General features: G+C 35.8%; 1 protein-coding gene and 1 pseudogene across 5 annotated transcripts in view; both read left to right on the forward strand.

The window, feature by feature from the left end:
- The window catches only part of FAF1 (Fas associated factor 1), a 460,703-nt gene that overhangs the window by 299,724 nt on the left and 138,968 nt on the right, over positions 1 to 22,011 (forward strand). For all 5 annotated transcript variants that reach the window (XM_025420121.3, XM_025420122.3, XM_049094402.1 and 2 more), the window contains one exon: positions 15,815 to 15,910. In XM_025420121.3, coding sequence (XP_025275906.1) covers positions 15,815 to 15,910 — 96 coding nt within the window. The remainder of the gene's footprint in view (positions 1 to 15,814; positions 15,911 to 22,011) is intronic.
- Positions 13,874 to 15,561, forward strand: LOC112642490 (serine/arginine-rich splicing factor 7-like; annotated as a pseudogene).

Below are 22,011 nucleotides of genomic sequence, written 5' to 3' on the forward strand. Positions count from 1 at the left end.
GGCAAGAGTAATAGCATGAACAAAAGCCTAGGAGTAGGTAAGTACAAGGCATAATTTTTGGTTCATTGAGCAAACAAATGTGTATACAGTACAAAAAAGTAGAGATAATAGCTGGAAAGATGAGTAGGCAGTGGCCTTGAAAAATTTGTTCAGACTGAGATAACAGAACTTAGAAATCACCTAGTCTTTTTTTTTTAAACAAGTGGTAAAACTAAAAGAAGAGAGTTAATCAAGGTCACACAATAAACAGAGGCAGAGTTAGAATTTTAATCCACATCATTTTATCTAAGTACAGTGTTCTTTCAATGTATTAGCCCTCCGATATTTTTGTACACATGGAATCATATCATAGGCAGCATTGATGGGAGAAAGTCATAAAAGGATATCAGGCAGCCTTAAGACATAAAAGAACAATACTTGATTTGCTTTAATGGTGATGACAAAAGAAGAGAAGCTTACAGGCTGGTTAAATGTATTTAAGTTGAAAGTCCTTAGTAGGCTTAACTAGGCTCCCAAAGTCACTGCAGCAGATAGGAACACCCCTTTCCTCTCCCTCTTCTCCTCTTCACCCCACTCCCTGCCTCTCCCTGCAGGCTGTTTTCCTCTCCCTCAATCTCAGTTAAGTTAATCTCATAGGAATTAAATGGGAAACCTGTAGCAAGTTTCCACTTTTGGACACCCCTTGTAAAATATCCTTATAAAAATCTCAGTTGTAAACAGGTAGTGAATGTCAGGGATGGGCTCTTAGGTGCACTCAGAGTCGAAATATATCTAAACAAACATACTCCTCACTGAGTGATACTTAGAAGAATGTCATACAAGGTCTTGAGAATAGATAAGAAACCCTTAAATAAACTTAGTTTGTTCACCTAGGGAGAAAATATTTTATTAAGTGTTGGTCAACATCCTATGGATACCTTTGGTGTGGAAGTTTAACTACTATATTAGTCTGTCCTGTGTAGTATGTTTCAGAACACATATCAATTAAGTTAAATGTAGTTGACATAAGGTGCTATTAAACACTAATCTGATACCAATACTGTCATCTAGGCTTAAATTCTTAAAGACAAATAATTGGGCATTGCATCTGAAAACACCTATATATATGATAAACCTTCCTTCTGACAAAAAGCCAAAGATGAAGGGTATGTGCTTTTTGTTTTAGTTGCAAAATTAAGCCCCCTATGCTTAGCACTTATCCACTTATCACCTTTTTAATGCTGTCAATTAAGATATTATTCCCATTACTTGGATGAGGAAAGTTGGGTCTTATGAGGTCAAGCAACTTCCTTGGAAAATGTATTAAATATCAAAGCCAGGATCCAAGGCTAGGTTATCTGTATCCAAGGGACACAATATTGGGAACTTAATAAATGTTTATTGAATAATTAAGTTATTATAGACTCTGGGTAACTATATGGTTCATATAACTTTCTCAGCAACTAGTTCTGAATTAAAAGTAAGTATGGGAAGAAGGACAAGTTCAAGAGAAATCTGCACGTTTCAAATTGCTTTCTTTCCCCTCACCCATCCCGTGGATTAGAAGCACTGGGGTTTTTTTTTAATAGGTTCTTTTTTCTGCCCTCCACCAGAGGGTGCTCATAAGCAATTAAATAACAGCTGTAGAGATCGGTACTGAGAAACAAGTGCCATTTAATTCACAGCATGGATTATCTGCCCCTGTGCAAAATAGCAGACTTTCAATTAGAACTCTTGATTCAATTGAAATAGCTTCTTTGGCTTAAAGCTGTCTTTCAAATAGTAACTAGTCTACCTGCCTGAGCTAGTATCTTTATAGAGGTAAACCTGATCATTCTTGCTAAATAGGTATGGGAGAAATTGTGCCAGTAGGCAGTGTTCTGCTAGACTAACAGGGCTATATTCTTATATAACAATGCTCAGAAGTAATAGTATTCTGAAGTACGTCAGAAGCTCGTCTAGTATACTTACTAGAATCATATACTAAAATGCAAGAATGTTACTGTCTATTTAGTTTTATAAAAGTACATCTTTTTAGAAATTTTATTAATTTTGTGCAATGGACGAATTTTCATCTTTCTCCCTCTCCCTTTTTTTTTTTAAGATTTATTTATTCATTCATGAAAGACAGACTGAGAGAGAGAGAGAGGCAGAGACACAGGCAGAGGGAGAAGCAGGTTCCCTCTCAGGAAACCTGATGCGGAACTCGATCCCAGATACCAGGTTCACTACCTGAGCCAAAGGCAGGTGCCTAACTGCTGAGCCACCCAGGCATCCCAAATTTTCATCTCTTAATGGTATACTCTGGTTTTAGGAACTGGGATGCAGTAGAAGACTTTAAAAAAAAAAATTAATGTTGAGCAACCTCTCCTTGACAGAATGCTAGACAGAATGCTGGATAAGTGGAGGGAAATACGAAGATAGGCAATTATAACACAGCAAAGTAGCATCAGGTGATTCTCCTTGTTTTCAACACATTTTTAAAAATATTTTGAGGAACACCTGGGTGGCTCAGTGGTTGAGCCTCTGTCTGCGGCTCAGGGCGTGATCCCAGTTCAGGGATTGAGTCCAGCATCAGGCTCCCTGTGAAGAGCCTACTTCTCCCTCTGCCTATGTCTCTGCCTCTCTGTGTCTCTCATGAATAAATAAATAAATAAAATCTTTAAAAATATTTTGAAACTTTCAATAAATGTATTCTTTATACAAAAAGACAGTTTAGATTAAACATGTCACGTAGAATTTACAACTTGTCAAAGCTACAGTTTACATCTTAGGAATATTCACAAGTAACTTATGACACTAACTATTGGTTAAATGGAACCTAAATAAATAAAATATAATGCAGTTGTTTTTTTAATTGAAAATTATCCTCTGCAACTGTTCACTGAGGACCCAAGAAGATGCGTAGCATATGCAGCTTACAGTTAAGTGTGGATATCCAAGAATGCCACAAATACGTTGCTTCACTAGGACATTTCTGTGTATCACTGCATTAGGAAATGCTATTTATTTTGACAATCATTTCCTCAAAGATGAGTCTCAAATCATTATTTATTTGAAATCCATTTTTTCTTTTTTTTTAATTTTTAATTGAAGTATGATAGACATTTAATATTATATTAGTTTCAGGTGTACCAATATATACATTTCAAAATACCTTAAGTGTAGTTACTGTCTGTCACCATACAAAATTATTACAGTATTATTGACTATATTCCTATGCTGTACTTTTCATCCCCATGATTTACTTATTTTATAACTTAAGGTTTGTACCTCCTATCCTCTTCATCTATTTTAGCCATCTCCCTGCTCCCCTCTCCTCTGGCAACCACTAGTTTGTTCTCTATGAGTTGTTTTTCTTTATTGTTGTTTGTTCCTTTGTTTTGTTTTTTAGATTCCACATATAAATGAAAGCATATGGTATTTGTCTTTCTCTGATTTATTTCATTTAGTGTATACCCTCTAGGCCCATTTATGTCACAAATGGCAAGATTTCATTCTATTTTATGACTGAGTAATATTCCATTGTACGTATATTTACCATATCTCCTTGATCCATCCACTTATTGATTAACCCTTAGGTTGCTTCCATATCTTAGCTATTGTAAATAATGCTGCAGTAAATACTGGGGTACATATGTCTTCGCAAATTAGTGTTTTCATTTTCTTTGAGTAAATATCCAGAAGTGGAGTGACTGGATCATAAGATATTTCTATTTTTAGTCTTTTCTTTTCTTTTCTTTTTTCTTTTCTTTTCTTTTCTTTTTCCTTTCCATTTCTTTTTCTTTTCTTTTCTTTTCTTTTTTAGGAACTGTTTTCCATAGTAGCTGTACTAATTTGCTTTCTCATCAACAATGCACAAGAATTCCCTTTTCTCCACTTCCTTGCCAACACTTGTTATTTTTTGTCTTTTTGATACTAGCCATTCTGATGGTGTGACTTGGGGCAAACAACTTTAACTCTCTACATCTCAGTTTCTCCCCTTAAATAGTAGTATTAAACTCGGTCTTCTTATGAGAAGAAACTAAATTTCATTTAGAATCTACTGGAGATGATGGGCTACTGATAGAAGATTCTGGTGATAGAAGTAGGCTGGTGATGAACTCTCAGGAGAGTCCCATTAGTAGCTTTGAATGGAACGAGGGATGCTTGATAGAAATAGCATGGCAGTAGCACTTACCTCAGCTAAGACTTAAAGATCTGTGGTCTCTGGGGTGCTTGGGTGGCTAAGTTGGTTAAACATCCAACTCTTGATCTCGTGTGAGTTCAAGCCCCATATTGGGTTCCACACTGGGTGTGGTGCCTTCTTTAAAAAAAAAAAAAAAAAAAAAAAAAAAAGGCCTGTAGTCTCCTTGTTGGGATATCAGCAATTGATGAATTCAAAGACCCTTCCAACTCTAATACTTTATGAGTCTAAAATGAAGCCATCTATAGCAGCCATCCTTGTTTCTTTCAACTTGGCTTGCATGATATCATTCTTGTTTTTATACACAGCAGAAAGCCTCAGAATTTGTTACTGTTAGGTTTTATTTTATTAAATCTTACCAACTTGCCAAATCAGTTGAGGATGCTAATATAGCAAGACCAGGGAGAGAACAGTTTTTGAGCTGTTTATAGAGGAGTTTTGTAGATAATTGATCTTGACCTCTACATCTCTTATAATATTCCATCCCATTGGTTCCAGATTATTATTAGCCACTTCCTTTTTAACAGTGTGCTTTTTTTTTTTTTTTATGAGGTGACTAAACTGCTATTTAACCCTGCTACAAGAATGTGGCAGTGGGCTAGTCCAGACAAGTGGATGTGCACTTGGTAACTAACATTCTTAATAAGCTTGCTTCAACCTGCCACAAATTAAAGCTCTGTGACATTTCTAGCACATAAGTGATTTAAAAAAAAAAAAAAAAAAAAGCTTGAGTTGTGAATAAATAAGCTTTTTTGATTTGCACTCTGGTTGGCATTAAATGAAACTTCAGCCTCATGATTCAGTTTGGCTTCCAACTACCTTAATCTGTCTAGCTGAACAGTGAGCATCTGAATATTTTAGAGGGGTGATCCAGCAGTCATCTTCAGGGCTTCTTATTCATAAAAAGCTTTCCGTTGGTCAGAAATGTGATATAGTTAAAACTCCATGGCTTTTGGAATAAAATCTGGTTTGCCACTTAGAGGTTGATTAATCTTAGACAAATTATTCTATCCCCTACCCCAATGCTGTTTTGTGATCTATGCAAACATGTTTATCTTTAATTTGCAGGATTGTCATGTATGGTAGACATATATTATATAAAGTACTTAAAATATGGTACCTGACAAATTAATGGTATCCAGGAGAAGCTGTTTTGACTATGCCACAGAAAGTAATTTTTGTTTATCAGTCCCTCAGACAACATATAGTAGGGCCTTAATAGTGTTTGACTAAATTCTTTCTAAATGCCTCTGAGATAAAACTCTCTGAGTTTGAATTTTGACTCACAACTTAGTAGCTGTGTGACCTTGGGCATGCTTCTTAATCTGTGTAAGGTTCAATATCCTTATCTTTAAAATGGGGGTTATAATAATACCTATCAAGGAGGGTTATTGTGACAATATGGAATAATGTATATAAAGCACAAATAATGCCAATAATACCAATATACATTAAGCTCTCAATAATAGCAATTATTATTAAAATATTTTTAAAACCATGAGTGATTTCATGGGTATTTTTTATATATTCCAAAGTATATCAAATTACATATTTCAAAACATGTATAGTTTCTTGTAAGTCAGTTATATCTCAATAAAACAATACTCAGTGATATGTATGTATGTATCTTCATTGTACTATGATGATTGTATTCAATGCTGATTCCTTGCAAGACTCTCAGACCTAGATGGAACTACTTATGCTGCTGCCTTGTCAAGATGTTGACAAGCTTGAAATATGGTTTTAAAAAATTCTCTTATTAATATTTTTTAAACACAAGGGAATTGTATTTTACAAGCTGATTTTTAAAAGATATAAATAGTAAAGCTATAGTTATATAATTTTTAGGTTGTTTTACTAAGCGTATCACATGCAGGGCAAGGATCCTGGAGGTGACTGAACTGAATCTTCTTAGTAATGCATTAAGATTGTAGTTCATAAGAGCTGGAAGGGATCTGAGAGGTCATTCATGTGGATTGCTCTCAGGGAGGAATTTTTTTTTTTTAAGATTTTATTTCTTTATTCATGAGAGAGACAGAGAAAGAGTGGCAGAGACACAGGCAGAGGAAAAAGTAGACTCCATGCAGTGTGCCTGACATGGGACTGGATCCTGGGTCTCCAGTATCACACTCTAGGCCGAAGGCGGTGCTAAACCGCTGAGCCACCCATGCTGCCCAGGAGGAGTATTTTTTTTTTTTTCAGGAGGAGTATTTTAATAGTCTTTTCAGATCATTGTGGATATTATTCTTTGACTCTAAACCAGAACTCAAAGTGATAGTTTCCTAATGTTAGTTTTGATGTGGAATCTGCAGCGATATCAATATTCTTTTTGTTCTTTGTTACAGTAAGATCCATTGATCCATCTTGCACTTTGCTTATTTATTTTTTTAAGATTTTATTTATTTATTCATGAGAGATGCAGAGAGAGAGAGGCAGAGACACAGGCAGAGGGAGAAGTAGGCGCCATACAGGGAGCCAGATGTGGACTCGATCCCAGGACCCTGGGATCATGACCCGAGCCCAAGGCAGATGCTCAACCGCTGAGCCACCCAGGCGTCCCAGCTTGCACTTTAACTAGATCCTTTACCAGTGCATAATTTTATAACATCATGCATGCGTTGTTCATTTGGAGCATCTTGGTCCTCTGAGTTATGCAGATTTTCTAATACTGACCTATTCCATTATATGATACTAAAAAATAAATAAATAAATAACCCGTTAATATCACCACTGATCTCATCAGAAAAGTCTTTAAGAAGGTGCCAGGCTTGTTCAGTAGGTGGAGCATGTGACTATTGATCTCAGGATTGTAGGTTCAAGCTCTGTGTTGGATATAGAGATTACTTAAAAATGAAACCTTTAAAAAGAAAATAAAACGTCTTTAAGCATTAGGAAGCTGTTCCATTAATGGCGGCTGATAAGTTTTCCAAAATTTTAATTTTTACTTAAAAACTCAAATTTTGTCATGGGTAGTCAATACTCTCAGACCTGTTCCTTGAAGTAACAGGCTTAATTCATTTTGGAAGAATCCTGTCAAATACCTAAACCAAATAACCATAGTTTGCTTGCCAATCATTTCAGTAATAATAGTATTCCATGAAAAAAGTTCAGCACACAAGTCAAACAATTACACAAGTGCTTCTTCCTCAATACAACCATCATACTTTGTCATGCAGCAGGAGTTTTATGCATACTTCCCATTTGTCATTCCCATTCAAAGAGGTCAAGTCTACTTGAAAGCAAAATTTTCTACTGATTCAGCAGGAGCATTCTTAAGTTAAACTGGCATTTTTACAGTAAGTACACAGCAGTGGAGACTTTCACACAGTTTGGTGTCACTGCCTTGATTTGTGCTAAGGTACCAGCAGTTTTGCCTATCATTGCTTTTTCTTTTTTTTTTCTATTAGAGCAAAAACAGTTAAAAAAATCAAATACCATCTAAATATTATTACAAAAATTATTTTGATCTTGTGGAACCCCTAAAAGGATTTCAAGAACCCTGTGTCTATAAACCACATTTTGAGAATCATTGGCATCGTTAATATGTTTCTAAGAAAATACTAAATACTTTCTTACAGAAAAAAAAAAAAATAGACCTTAAGAGTATTCACTAAGTAATGGGATATATACTATTTGGCAAATCTTTTTTTCTTTGTATGTTTTTTTTATTGGAGTTCAATTTGCCAACATATATTATAACACCCAGTGCTTGTCCCATCAAGTGCCCCCCTCAGTGCCCATCACCCAGTCACCCCAACCCCTCATCCACCTCGCCTTCCACTAACCCTTGTTCATTTCCCAGAGTTAGGTGTCTCTGATGTTTTGTCACCCTCTCTGATATTTCCCACTCATTTTCTCTCCTTTCCCCTATAATCCCGTTGACTAATTTTTATATTTCCCAAATGAATGAGACCATACAATGTTTGTCCTTCTCCGATTGACTTACTTCACTCAGCATAATACCCTCCAGGTCCATCCACGTTGAAGCAAATTGTGAGTATTTGTCGTTTCTAATGGCTGAGTAATATTCCACTATATGTATAGACCACATCTTCTTTATCCATTCATCTTTCGATGGACACCGAGGCTCCTTCCACAGTTTGGCTATTGTGAACATTGCTGCTATAAACATTGGAGTGCAGGTGTCCTGACTATTTGGCAAATCTATTCTCGTTTAAGCCATCTTATAGAAAGCCTTTTAGGAAAGGTAATTTCCAATTTTATAGAATAAGAAACCAAGGTTTGAGATATGAAATATTGGTTGAAGTAAATAATAGAAAAATAACTACCAGAAGTGAATTTGAACTTAAGACATTCAGACTTTAGAAGTCCTTGCTGGTAGAAAATATCTGTAAAAGATACATCTGAGAAGGAACTTTTATCTAAAATAGACAAGGAGGGCAGCCCGGGTGGCTCAGCGGTTTAGCGCCGCCTTCAGCCCAGGGCCTAATCCTAGAGACCCAGGATCGAGTCCCACGTCAGGCTCCCTACATGGAGCCTACTTCTCCCTCTGCCTGTGTCTCTGCCTCTCTCTCTCTCTCTCTCTCTCTCATAAATAAATAAATAAATAAATAAATAAATAAATAAATAAATAAAATCTTAAAAAAATAAAATAGACAAGGAGCTCTTAATACTCAACAAGAAAATGAACAACCCAATTAAAAAAATGAGCCAAACCTTAACAGACATCTTACCAAAGAAGATACACAGATGGCAAATTACATATGAAAAGATACTCCACATAATATGTCATCAGGGAAATGTAAATTTTAAAACTACCTATTAAGGGTAGTTTAAGAGGTGCCTGGGTGGCTCAGTCCTTCGAGCATCCAACTCTTGTTTTTGGCTCAGGTCATGATCTGAGGGTTGTGAGGTCGAGGCCCAACATCAGGACATGGAGCCTGCTTAAGATTCTCTCTTTCCTGGGGCCTGGGGCACCTGTTAAGCATCTGATTTCAGTTCAGGTCATGATCTCAGGGTCCTGGGATCAAGCCCTCCATGGGCTCCTTGCTCAGTGGGAAGTCTGATTATCTCTCTCCCTCTGCCTGTGCTCCTCCCCTTGCTTGTACTCTCTCTGTCTCTCTCAAATAAATAAATAAAATTTTAAAAGAAAAAGATTATGTCTCTCTTCCTCTGCCCCCACCCACCCCACACACTTAAAACAAACAAACAAATGAAAAACATCCATTAAATGACTAAAATACAGACCACTGACACCACCAAATGCTGGTGAGAATGTGGAGCAATAGGAGCTCTCATTCACTATTGGTAAGGATACAAAATGTTATGGACATTTTGGAATACATTTTGGTGATTTTTAGAAAGCTTAACATACTCTTACCATATGAATTAGTGATTGTGCTTTTTGCTGTTTACCCCAAAGAACTGTAAACTTAGTTCCCCACAAAACCCTATACACAGATGTTTTTTAGAAGCTTTATTTGTGATTGCCATAACCTGGAAGCAACCAAGAAATCATTCAATAGATGAATGGCTAAACAAACTGTGGTACATCCAGACATATCATTCAATACTAGGAGGAAATGAGATTTTAAGCATGAAAAGACATGGATGAACTTTAAATGCATATTACTAATTGAAAGAGACCAATTTGGAATGACATTCTGGAAAAGGCAAAACTATGGAGACAGGAAAAAGATCAGTGGTTGCCAAGGGCAGTGGGGGGAGGTGGAGATGAATAGTCAGAGCACAGGGGATTTTTAGGGTGGTGAAAATACTCTGTATGGTATTATGGATAAATGGATAATGGATAAATGCCATTATAACTTTTTCCAAACACATAAAATATACAACACCAAGAGTGAACCCTAATGTAAACTATAGACTTTGAATAATTACAATGTGTCAATGTAGGTTTATCCTTGGTGTAAAAAAAAAAAAAAAAAAAAAAAAAACACCATCCAGGTGAGTGATATTGGTAATGGGAGAAACTATGCCTGTTTGGAGGCAGGGAGTATAGGAGGAATCTCTACTCTCGTCTCAATTTTGTTGTAAACCTTAAATTACTCTTAAAAAAACCAAAATCTTTATAAATAAACAAATAACTCTCATGCTTTTCAACAACATAAGCCATTTTTACATATATATACATTCATATATATAATCCCTATTTTATATATGTACTTACATATATAATAGTTTAATTAAACCTATATATGTTATATAACATATATATTATATATATAATAGCCAGTGGGATTTTTAGACATGAAAATTCTTGTATCCCAACCTTTCCCTATCCCTAAGCATTCAGATTATACCCTCAGATATGCTATATTTATTTAAAGGTATAGAATTAATTAATAAAGGAATTTTGGCTTGGCTTCATTTTGAATTTGTGAGCCTGTTTTGAATTTCTGCATCTGCAATGATGGAATGTCAGAGAATTACAGTCTAATGTGGCCAGGAAAAAACTGAATAAAGCCTTGAAATAGATTTTGCAAATGAGTCACAGTTCTTCATTAGATTAGGTTAAAGCAATCTTGTGATTGAGAGATTACCATTATGTTTAGGTTAATTAACTAACATAATGTATGCAAATCTAAATTTTTTAAGGTAACATTTTTCAACTATAAAGTCAAACAGACCTGCAACCTTAATCTTTTTTTCCATTTCCTTGCAAAATAAATACCCAAATGATAGTATCGATCCTTTTCAATTATATAACCATTTGGTTTCATATACATTATCTCAATCTCACTGGTTGTTCATACCAACTCTGTGAGAAAGAACAGATTGTATTACCCTATTTTGTGAATTGAGTACAGGTTCTATTACACCATTCTCTCTCTAAATAAGACTGAAATACAGAAATTTGCCCATAGTCATTGGACAATTGAATGATTCAGCCACCCTGGAACCTCAGCCTTCTGACTTCACATCTTTTGTGTAAATTTAGGTTATGAGTCCCATCAAACATTTACGTTAGCCCTAAATTATTGAAATCACTCTCTGAGTAACTTTTCCCTTCCAAGGGAAAAGGGAAAAGCCCTACAGAGACTGCCTGGTGGAGATAGAGCCCCATCTTTACTCCCTTGTATTCCTTTTTCTGTGCCTGTTCCTATGTGCATCTTTTGTCTCTCTGATTGGTATATATGTTCCTTTAGGATAGACTACTATTTAATCCACACTGGGTATATAGTGACTCAGTTTCCTCTTATTATGGAGGCAAGCCCATTTTTTCTTCCCAGGTCCTAAAAATAATGATCATTGGAATGACAAAAAGTCTTGTACCTGTTCAGTACAGTTTCGAAGCCAGCTTTTACTTACTTTTAATACATTTAACCCTTTGAAAAGTCCATTGAGGTAGTTAAGGCAGGGATTACTCGCCTCAATAAATGGAGAATTCTGGCTTAGAATAGAGAAATGACTTCCCCAAGTTCAGAAGGCTGGGCAATACTTGAGAATTGAGATTTCTTTGGCTCCTCATCCAAGTCCCTTTCCATTACACTAAACTGCTTCTTACTATCAGTGACATTTACCATCATTACTGTTTCATTACCAGAGGATTTTAGGGTGGGGGAGGAAGACTTTTTTTAATGAAAAATATTGTGAAAGTAACATGACTTGAAATTTAGCCTGTGCTTCTTATCTAAATTAGCTTTTTTTTATGTTATGGTGTTTTTTTTTAAATAAATTTATTTTTTATTGGTGTTCAATTTACCAACATACAGAATAACACCCAGTGCTCATCCCATCAAGTGCTCCCCTCAGTGCCGGTCACCCATTCACCCCCACCCCCCGCCCTCCTCCCCTTCCACCACCCCCAGTTCGTTTCCCAGAGTTAGGAGTCTTTATGTTCTGTCTTCCTTTCTGATATTTCCCACACATTTCTTCTCCCTTCCCTTATATTCCCTTTCACTATTATTTATATTCCCCAAATGAATGAGAACATATAATGTTTGTCCTTCTCCGATTGACTTACTTCACTCAGCATAATACCCTCCAGTTCCATCCACATTGAAGCAAATGGTGGGTATTTGTTGTTTCTAATGGCTGAGTAATATTCCATTGTATTTGTTTGTACTGAAATAAAATAAATTGAGCCAATTGTGACAAATGTTAATAAATATGACTGACGTGGTACAGTTTTGCACCTGGCTGGCTCAGTCAGTAGAGCATGGGACTCTTGATTACAGGGTGCTGAGATTGAGTCCTACACTGGACATAGAGATTACTTTAAAACATAAATAAGATAAAATTATTAAAATAGCAAAGGTATGCATACTTTACCCCAATTTAAAAAAAAATTAAAAACCTCTAACCAGACTAAAGGAAAAATAATGAAAAGCAAATGATTTTTATCATTATAATCTATATGATAGCACACATATCACATGATTTGAAGATACCTGTGTATCTGTGGCATTTGCATTTTTCATTCCTATATTTGTCTTCAGGTAATTAGCTTGATTATAACACTTTTGAATTGTAGTTATGACCAACCCACTGTTGTGTCCTTGGTTAGTATCTGTGAATTTACAGAAATTTGGGCTTCCTCATAAATCAGTTTAATTCACACTTCCCCACAAGTTGCCAGTGAATGTTTTCAGTGTGCTAATGGAAAACCTATTTTATTTCTAATAATAATAAAAGAAACTTGATATCATCATTACATTAAATACACAAATGTGTCATTTCATGAACACCAAAGAAAAACACCCTCTTTTGGCTATTTAATATTGTTTTAATTCCTCTAGGTAGACAAAAGTGACATGTACTCATATTTGCTCACATTTTCCCAAATTTAATTTAAACCTCAAATTAGTTATTTAATATATGACCCACTAAAAACTTCTGTAGGAGTAAATATATTTGGCCTTAATTGTGTTGGCTAAACTAGGCAGATTCTTTGGGTAATATTTTATATCATAATGGTAATAAAAATTAACTGAATTAGCTCAATGTTTGTGTGCCAGATACTGTGCTAGGTGTTTTACATATATTATAGATTAATAAGCTGTAAGAATCTGATATTATGTATTAATATTATTAAATCATAAATGACATTGTTACCATCTGTAGAAACTTTTCTTTTTAATGCCTTCAGCAAACACTACTCTAGGGTACCCTCCAAAAAAGATTTATTAGAGTACTGTCCTGGGAATTCGTAAGGTGAAGTATTATTCTAATTGGAAAAGTAACAGACACACTGGTGGTAGGTGAGGGTGTGGAGATATACATGATTAGCTTTATTTTAGGCCTCTTACAGTTTCCTGGAGCACTAGTCTTTTGTCTTATGAAAAATAACCTTGACTAAAAATAAACTATTGGGACTACATCAAAATAAAAAGCTTCTCCACAGCAAAGGAAATAATCAACAAAATTAAAAAGCAGCCTACTGAAGGGGATAAGATATTTGCAAATGACATATCCAATAAAGGGTTAGTATTCAAAATATTTAAAGAACTTAATACAACTCAACACCCCAAAACAAATTATCCAACTAAAAAATGGACTGAAGTCATGAACAGACATTTCTCCAAAGAAGACATGCAGATCACCAAGAGACACCTGAAAAGATGCTCAACATCACTCATCACAGGGAAATGCAAACGAAAACCACAATGATATATTATCTCACACCTGTCAGAATGACTAAAATCTAAAACACAAGAAACAAGTGTTGGTGAGGATGTGGAGAAAGGGAACTCTTGCACTCTTGGTGGGAATGCAAACTGCTGCAGCTAGTCTGGAAAACAGTATGAAATTCCCTCAAAAATTTAAAACTGCCATCCAGCAATTGCACTATGGGGTATTTGCCCAAAGAATACAGAAATACTAATTCGAAGGGATACATGCATCCCAATGTTTACAGCAGCATTATTTACAATAGCCAAATTATGGAAGTAACCCAAGTGTCCATCAACTGATGAATGGGTAAAGAAGAGGTTTATAACTATTTCATATATAGATGAAATATATATATATATAACTATTATATATATAATTATTATTCAGTCCTAAAAAATGAAATCTTGCCATTTGCTTTACAATATAGATGGAGCTAGAGGATATATGCTAAATGAAATAAGTCAGTCACTGAAAGACATACCATATGATTTCACTCATATGTGGAATTTTCGAAGCAAGTGAGCAAAGGAAGAAAAAGTAGACAAACCAAGAAACAGACTCTTAACAATAGAGAACAAACTGATGGTTATCAGAGGGGAGGTGGACTAGGGGGATGGGTGAAATAGGTGATGGGGATTAAGGAGTGCACTTATTATGATAAGCACTGGGTGATGTGTGGAATTGTTGAATTACCGTATTGTACACCTGAAACTAATATAACACTGTATATATTGACTATGCTGGAATTAAAATAAAAACGGCTGCCAGGACATTGGCAACTGAGTTGGTGTTACAGCCTTTGTATTACGTACTCCCTGGGCACTGTGAGCAAGCCAGACATCATATCACCTTACAGGTGGTATGGAGGAGAAAACCAAGGTATATGTTGGTAATCTGGGAACTGGTGTCAGCAGAAGAGAGTTAAAAAGGGCTTTCAGTTATTACGGTCCTTTAAGAACTGTGTGGATTGTGAAAAATCCTCCAGGATTTCCCTTTGTGGAATTTGAAGATCCAACACATGCAGAAGATGCAGTGCAAGATCTGGATGGGAAGGTGATTTGTGGTTCCAGAATGAGAGTTGAATTACCAACAGGCATGCTTTGGAGATCTGATTTTGAAAATAGACCACTTGCCCAACATTCATTTGGTCCCAGTGATAAGTGTGGCAAAAAAGGACATCATGCTTATGATTGTCATCATTACAGTCAGCAGAGGGGAAGCAGGTTACAGTCTAGATCATATTTAAGATCCAGAGGTAGGCGATACTCACACTCATGTAGCAGGAGCAGGGAGAAAGGTCAAGATCAGGATCTCCTCGACCAACAAAATCAGCTTAACACAGAGGATCTAGGGCTGGTTCTATAAAAGGATAAAGATCTCCATCAAGGTCAGGGTCAAGATCCAGGTCTGTTTCACTGCCAAGAATCAGTCAAAGTCCAGATCTCTATCTACAAAAAGAAATCATTCCCCATCAGGAAGTCCATAAAGAAGTGCAAGTCCTGAAAGAGTGAAGTTCTCAAGTTCATCTTTTAGAGAAAAGTTATTTCGTTTACATTATTATAAGGGATTTGTGATGTCTAGAAAGTTTAACCTAGGAAGGTTATTTCAATCATCTAATCAAAATGGACCTGGATTATTACTCTGTAAATTCACAGCAATAAGATAATATAAATTTTTGTTGAATGTATTAACATCTTGTGGTTTGAAAATGTGGATTTTTATTTGGCATGTTTAAGATATTTCTAACTAGAATAAAGAACTATAAATTAAAACTTAATAAAAGTTTTATTTTATAAAGGGGCAGCTGGGTGGATCAGTCAGTTAAGCGTCTTTGGTTCAAGTCATGATCCTAGCGTCCTGGGATGGAACACAGCACCAGGCTGGTTCCCTGCTCAGCAGGGAGTCTGCTTCTCTCTGCCCCTGCTCATACTATCTCTCTTTCTCTCACTCACATAAATAAAATCTTAAAAAAAAAAAAAAATCTAGAAAATATCAAAAGGGTCTTTTGTGAGACCTGGCCTCATTTTGTTTGCAAATGGTGGATTCTTTTTGCAGATGTGTCTTGCTGAATCAGGACTGTCTTATCCCTGCCATCGACTTACAGTGGGCAGAAGATCTTCACCTTTGCAGACCCGGGAGCAGTCCGAAGAGGTAAGCCTGTTTGCCAAGCTTTCTGGTGAATAGAAGGCCTGTCTTCCACTACCTGCCCATTTCCTATTCTTTTTTTATCTGCCACAGCAATGAATAGATAAAGTTAATGTAGCGTGAATAAAATCTCAGTAAATTCTTGAAGGCAGAAACTTTTCATGCGAGTTTATTGCTAATGTGCTCCTTCTTGGTCTCTAAGTTTCATGTTTCAACAGACAGAATTCAGGTGGATTGATAGAAATGAATTTTACTTAGAATTGACAGGTTGATAAAAGGATTTTCTTCGTTGCCTACTCTATAGTTGAGTACATTTATTAAGACCGATCCTGAAGGTTCTTTAACTCATTGAGTTGGAGCCCAGTCTATTAGCCAGGTATTGTGCTTGATACTAAGTAACAAGGATGAATAACAATGTATTTACCAAAGTGCTCAAAGTCAAAGATGATAGACAAGTAAACTAATAATAATGGCAAAATGTAATAAGAGCAGTGATAGCACATAGAGTGCTATAGGAATAGAGAAGAGGGGGAAGATAAGATTGAACATGTTTGTGTATGGGATGTACCTGTATGTGTCTTTGTGGTCTGAACAATGTTAAAAGGCAATATCTTTTCCATGGCTACAAATAACACTTTGTGTCCAACTATGCCTTTGATTATAAGGGAGTGGGAAAGATAGCTTGGATATTATAATTTATCTGTTTAAAAAACATTTATTGAGCTCCTACTATGTGCTAAGAATAGTCATCACTGTGGCTTAAAAAGCACATGTCAAAAAGGTCATAACTAAATAGCACAGAAAAACGTTATTTATCTCAGTGTTTTTCAGGCTAAAGGATGATCCAGATATTCAAAAGGTTGGGCTAATCCAAGAAAATTTTTTCCATTTACGTTCTATACAAAATATGGTTGCGAATTTTTGTTTAAAATGTGTATTTGGGACATTCATTATGGAAACTGCTACAGGACCTCTTAGCCATCCTCTGAATATATATTTATATCACTTAAATAGGTGAAAGAAAAGTGAGACTACATAAGTCACATTCTGGTCCATGATCATCCTGTGAAAATGATAATCTGCAACTCTGGTTTTTAACATATCTTAGAAATCCACATAGAAGGAAGGGTTTTCTCCTGCTACAAATATTACTGTAAGTGTTTTCTTGGGCCTCTAAAAATGTTAATTTCCTTTAAGGAACCCACACCATTTTATTTAGCATTTTATCTCACTAATCCTCATGAAAGGAAACATGATACTGAGAGTCACTGCTTGGCAGAAATTACCAGAAATAATTTATTGAAATATTTCTTTCTAGTGCTTGGTATGTTTTTAATACTAAAGTAGGTTATGCTTCAACCCTCTTACGGATAAATCCACTATGTTAAATGGTGGCCAACTTGCTCCACCCAAAATTTTTAGCTCTTTCCTTTGAAAGATGACATATACCTGTTTCACTTCATTTTATTTCCTTCTCTCACTCTCACTATTACATGTGTTATTTGGGGGTCCTGTCAGGAAAAAAAAAAAAAAAGAGGAAAAAAGTCAGTGTCATACAATAATAAATAGTGTTTATGAGGCAGCACATTCTTTAGGTTAGTCAAAGTAGAGTGGGGTTAGTGAGGCTTTGATAAACTAAAAGAGCAACAGTCTTGGGAGCATCTTAAAATATGACTTTTGGAATGAAACCATTATTTTTCCTTCCCTGACTGTAAAAATCACCTTTTCAGGGGACTGGTGAGAAATGGACAAGGGTGACTCAGGCTTTTATGCTGTCATAAAATTATCCAACTGGAAGGGATTTTTAAAATTTTATTTCCACTCTTCTATTCCACTTCCACTATTTATCCCTCATTCATTTAAACATTTAATGTCTTCTAGGTACCTGTCATTAGGACCACAGTCTGTATGCTGAAAGACCTCACTCAAATAATCCTCTCAAAATATTCCTATATTTGATTTCCTGTAACAAGGCAACCAGTTCCAATTGTTGAACAGCTATAGGTCTTGATATCGTTCATATATTAAACTGGAACATGTGTCCTTGTAGCTTCCACCCAGTGGTTCTGCTTTTTTTTTCCAGTTTTAACCCTTCTACATGATTTCAGGTTTCAGGACAATTACCATTTTTCTATTGATTGTCTTAAGCCTCAAGTTAGGAAGAAGACTTTTGAGACCAGTAATTAAATTTAAGCTTTGAGTTTTATGGCTTATAGTTATGTGTCCTCTACCTAGGGGAATTTTGGTTCTTACATCTTCCTTCTGGTCCTGCAACTACATTTTTTTTATAATTCGCCATTTTTTCTTACTTTCCCAGCCTTCCCTTACTCCCCAGCCCCCTTTTAATGATCTTTCCATATCTCAGTACCTAGCTAAATACGTTCCTCTTCTTTTTCCAGCTGCCTGGGTGGGACAGAGTAAGGACCCATGGACCCAGGCCTCTTGAGAATTGTCAACTCCTCAGTTGATAGTGGAAGAGGGGGGAGTACCCCAAGAATAAAAAAAAAAAAAAAACTTCAAATGTAATAGACACTAGTTAGTTAGTTAATAACTTCGGTTAAGGAAACATCTTTTGAATGTTCACTGTGTGCTAGTCAGATGAATATACCTGGTAATTTTATATTATATAGTGAAAAAATCGAGGCAAGTACAAGATACTACGGGAGCACAAAAGTGGAGGTTGGAGGCATAACATTCAAGAATGTTTGCAAGCAAAAGCTATATCTGCCTTATGTACCTCTGTAGCCCTAACACCTAGTGTAGTACCTGGCATATACTGGCCACAAAATAAATATTGGTGAGTAAATATTAAAAAAACAAAAAGAAGAAGAAGGGGAGGAGGAAGAGGATGAGGAACAAGTTGAGGGAGGAGGAGGGGGAAGAAAGACTAGAGGAATTTTTATCCAAATCAAATTATAAAGAATGAGGCATAGTCAACCAAATGAAGAAACATTCAAAGGAAACAACATGATCTGATGCAGTATACACAGAGATGACTGTAGGTTGGTGTTTATGCAAATAAAGTGGGAGACAAACATAAGAGATAAGATTGAAGGTGAATAGGTCTTACAGGTCAAGTTGGGAACTTGAATTCTGGGCAGCCATAGAAGGCTTGTAAGTGAGAAATGATTTTCTTTCCCCAAATACGCAGTTCAGAGAAGACAGTTTTGGCTGCTGTGTAGAGGCTAGGTGTAAGGGAAGCAGATTGGAGGCAGAGAAATCAAATATGAATCTATTGTACTAGCTCAATTAAAGGATAATGGGATGTCCAACTAGAACATCATTTGTAAAACTAGAGAAGGATATGGGTTCAAGAAGTATTTTGGAGGTAAAATCAGTAGGCCTGGTGACTGATAGGATTTGTGGGAGGAGAGAAAAGGAAGAGATAAGAATGATACCTAGGTTTTGATTTAAGTGGCAGAAAAGATTCATTCAGTTTTCATTCATTATATTCTGATTGCATGCCCCTCTATGCCTAGTACTGATCTAAGTACCAGGAATATGACTGTGAACAGAGCAAAGGATCTTATACCTAATAAAATGAAATTGAACATGGATAATTGCCAAAAATCTGTATTTCAGTTTTTAAAACTTGGTGAGACAAACTAAATGGTAATCGAGTTACTTCTGAACATTTTCATTTGAAGGCCCATTGCAGACTAACTCTGCACAAAATTGAACTTACCATATCTCCCCCCAGAAACCTATTTTCTCATCCATAGTAATGATCACTGTCAACCCAAGCCAAAAACTGCTCATTTTAATCACTGAGGGACCTGCTATTCTTTGAAACTCGCAAATGATACATTGTGATTTTTGTGACCCTTTCCTTTTGACTATTCAAATAAGGATATTTTTATGTCTTCCTTTAGAGTGGAAATTTCATGAAAGCCTGAACCATGTTTTATCTCTATATCCCTAGCTTTTAACCTGGTGCTTTGATATAATTGGTGAAAGGAACATCTGCTTCACTTACAAGCTTGCCTTAGTGCCAAGTATATAAGGAGTCTAAATTTTGTCTCAAACAGTTTGGTTCTTCCTCCTCTAGGAAGTTTCCTCTGATTTTTCCCATTCCCTGTGCATTAAAATTAAATACTCTCCTTGAAACTTACCTGTCATGACACTTATCACTAGGTATTATAATATTATTTATATATCATATATGTGTGTATATATATAAATATTATAGAGTGCACCTTAAGAAAGTATAGACTATATCTTTCCAGGCAATGTGGCATTTACTAGGGGTTTGTAAATGTTTGTTAAATGATAATGGGAATAAATGAATACCGATAAACAGCCAAAATAGAATCATGAATTTTTTTAGCTGTTTTTCAAATTCTGAATAAATAAATTCTCTGGATTCAAAGAGTTTTAAGGCTGCCATGGCTGAACCAAGAGATTATATATTCTCATCAGCAAACACTAATGAAAAAATGATTGTTTATCTCATTTTTTAGAAAAAGCTTTCCTAACCTGTTAGATGGCTGATAAGAAAATGTGAAGAGATTGGGAGTTCCTTATACATAATTAAGTAGCTCATTCTTGCAGATACTTCAATAATTCATATTTGAAATATACTTTTTCAACAAAATTGGCTTTTTAGATAACTCCCTGTGTAGGCTTTTTAGATAACTCCCTGTGTAGGATTTTGCTTTCTGGATCTTAAGAGACTTGGGAATTCTACACTTTATGAAGACAAAATGAATAATTGGTCACATAGGCACAGATTAAAATCACTATCCTAGTATAGTATGAAATTATTTTGTTATGGAAAGGGGCTATTATTTGATGGAAGACTGGATTAGGAGGAGTTTCAATGTGGAGGAGTAAGGTAAAAGAGTGAGAAAAAAAGATGTCTGTCTTCCAACCCTTCTTTTAACCTGATGCCTCTTGAAGGGAAAAGTGAGTGTTAGGCAAGACCAATGAAGGCTGAGATGAGAGCTTAGCTGATAGCAAACGTGACAAGGTTCATCATACTGGACTTTTGTTTCTTTCCACCAGCCTGTGAACCTGGCTAAGTATCCTACAAGAGCATATAGTGTACCTCTTAGATCCTGCACCTTACCTGTTCAAGAAACTGAGCCTCAATGTTCAGGGAACTTCATGCTCCAGATATACGCGTGCCTGAAACACAGAGGGAATTCAAGCACAGAAGTGATCCTAATAAATGTGTTGTTTTATAGAGGAGGCTCCCTTACTACTTTGAAATAAGAAGGGGCTTTTGAATTTTTAAGCTGTTAAGTTGCTGAAATTAGGAGGAGCACTGTGCCCTATAAAGCAAAACACTTAGATTAGCATCATAAGTAGAAACAAGGTGTCTGTGAGATATAGTGGTATAGTCAGAATAGCAGATAGACTGCTTAGGGCAAGGACCATTCATTTTCACTCATCCAATAAGTATTTTTTTGTTATCTTCTCTACTCAAACCAATAGGAAGACTTTCAGATAAGAGAGAAAATGTTGCAATTCTGGGCATCAGTGCTTGGTTATGCCCAAAGAGGAAATGCTAAGCTGAGTCAAATGGAGTAAATATCTTGGCTTCTTCATTTGGAGCTGTTAAGACTTGCTAGATCAGTAGATTTAAAAATTGTTCCATAGTGTCCTGAGACCTTTCTGAAGTACCCAACTATCAAAGAGATATGAGAAAGAAAAGGCCAAGCCCAGGAACATTAGACTCCCTCTCCCTGCATCAACTAGAGTGGCCTTACTTTTGTCTATTTTATGCACATGTCTATTGTAATTTTACATAATATTTTGCCGTGGGGCCATGGGAAAGCGGTAACCCTGTGAAAAGAAATTTGAAAACCATTGATAAGAAGATCTTTAAAATCCCTTCTAGTTTAAAAATCTATGATTTTATGACTAGCCAACCTCTAACATCCCTTTAGCCAAGTTTTAGGAGTCTTTGATTCTAAGTTTCTCTCTCTCTCTCTTTTTTTTTTTTTTCTAAGTTTCTCTTAATGCTTTTCTGGCAAATATTTATCTCTAAGGTAGGCTCTTCTTCATAGGCCAGAATCAAATAGTTTCCCCATTTTCGTAGCTTAAGTACATAATGCTGTATTTTAAAAGATAGAAATGTCATTTATTAAACAGTCTTTATGTAT

This window comes from Canis lupus, chromosome 15, assembly GCF_003254725.2.
Source record: "Canis lupus dingo isolate Sandy chromosome 15, ASM325472v2, whole genome shotgun sequence".
NCBI classification, from domain to species: Eukaryota; Metazoa; Chordata; class Mammalia; order Carnivora; family Canidae; genus Canis; species Canis lupus.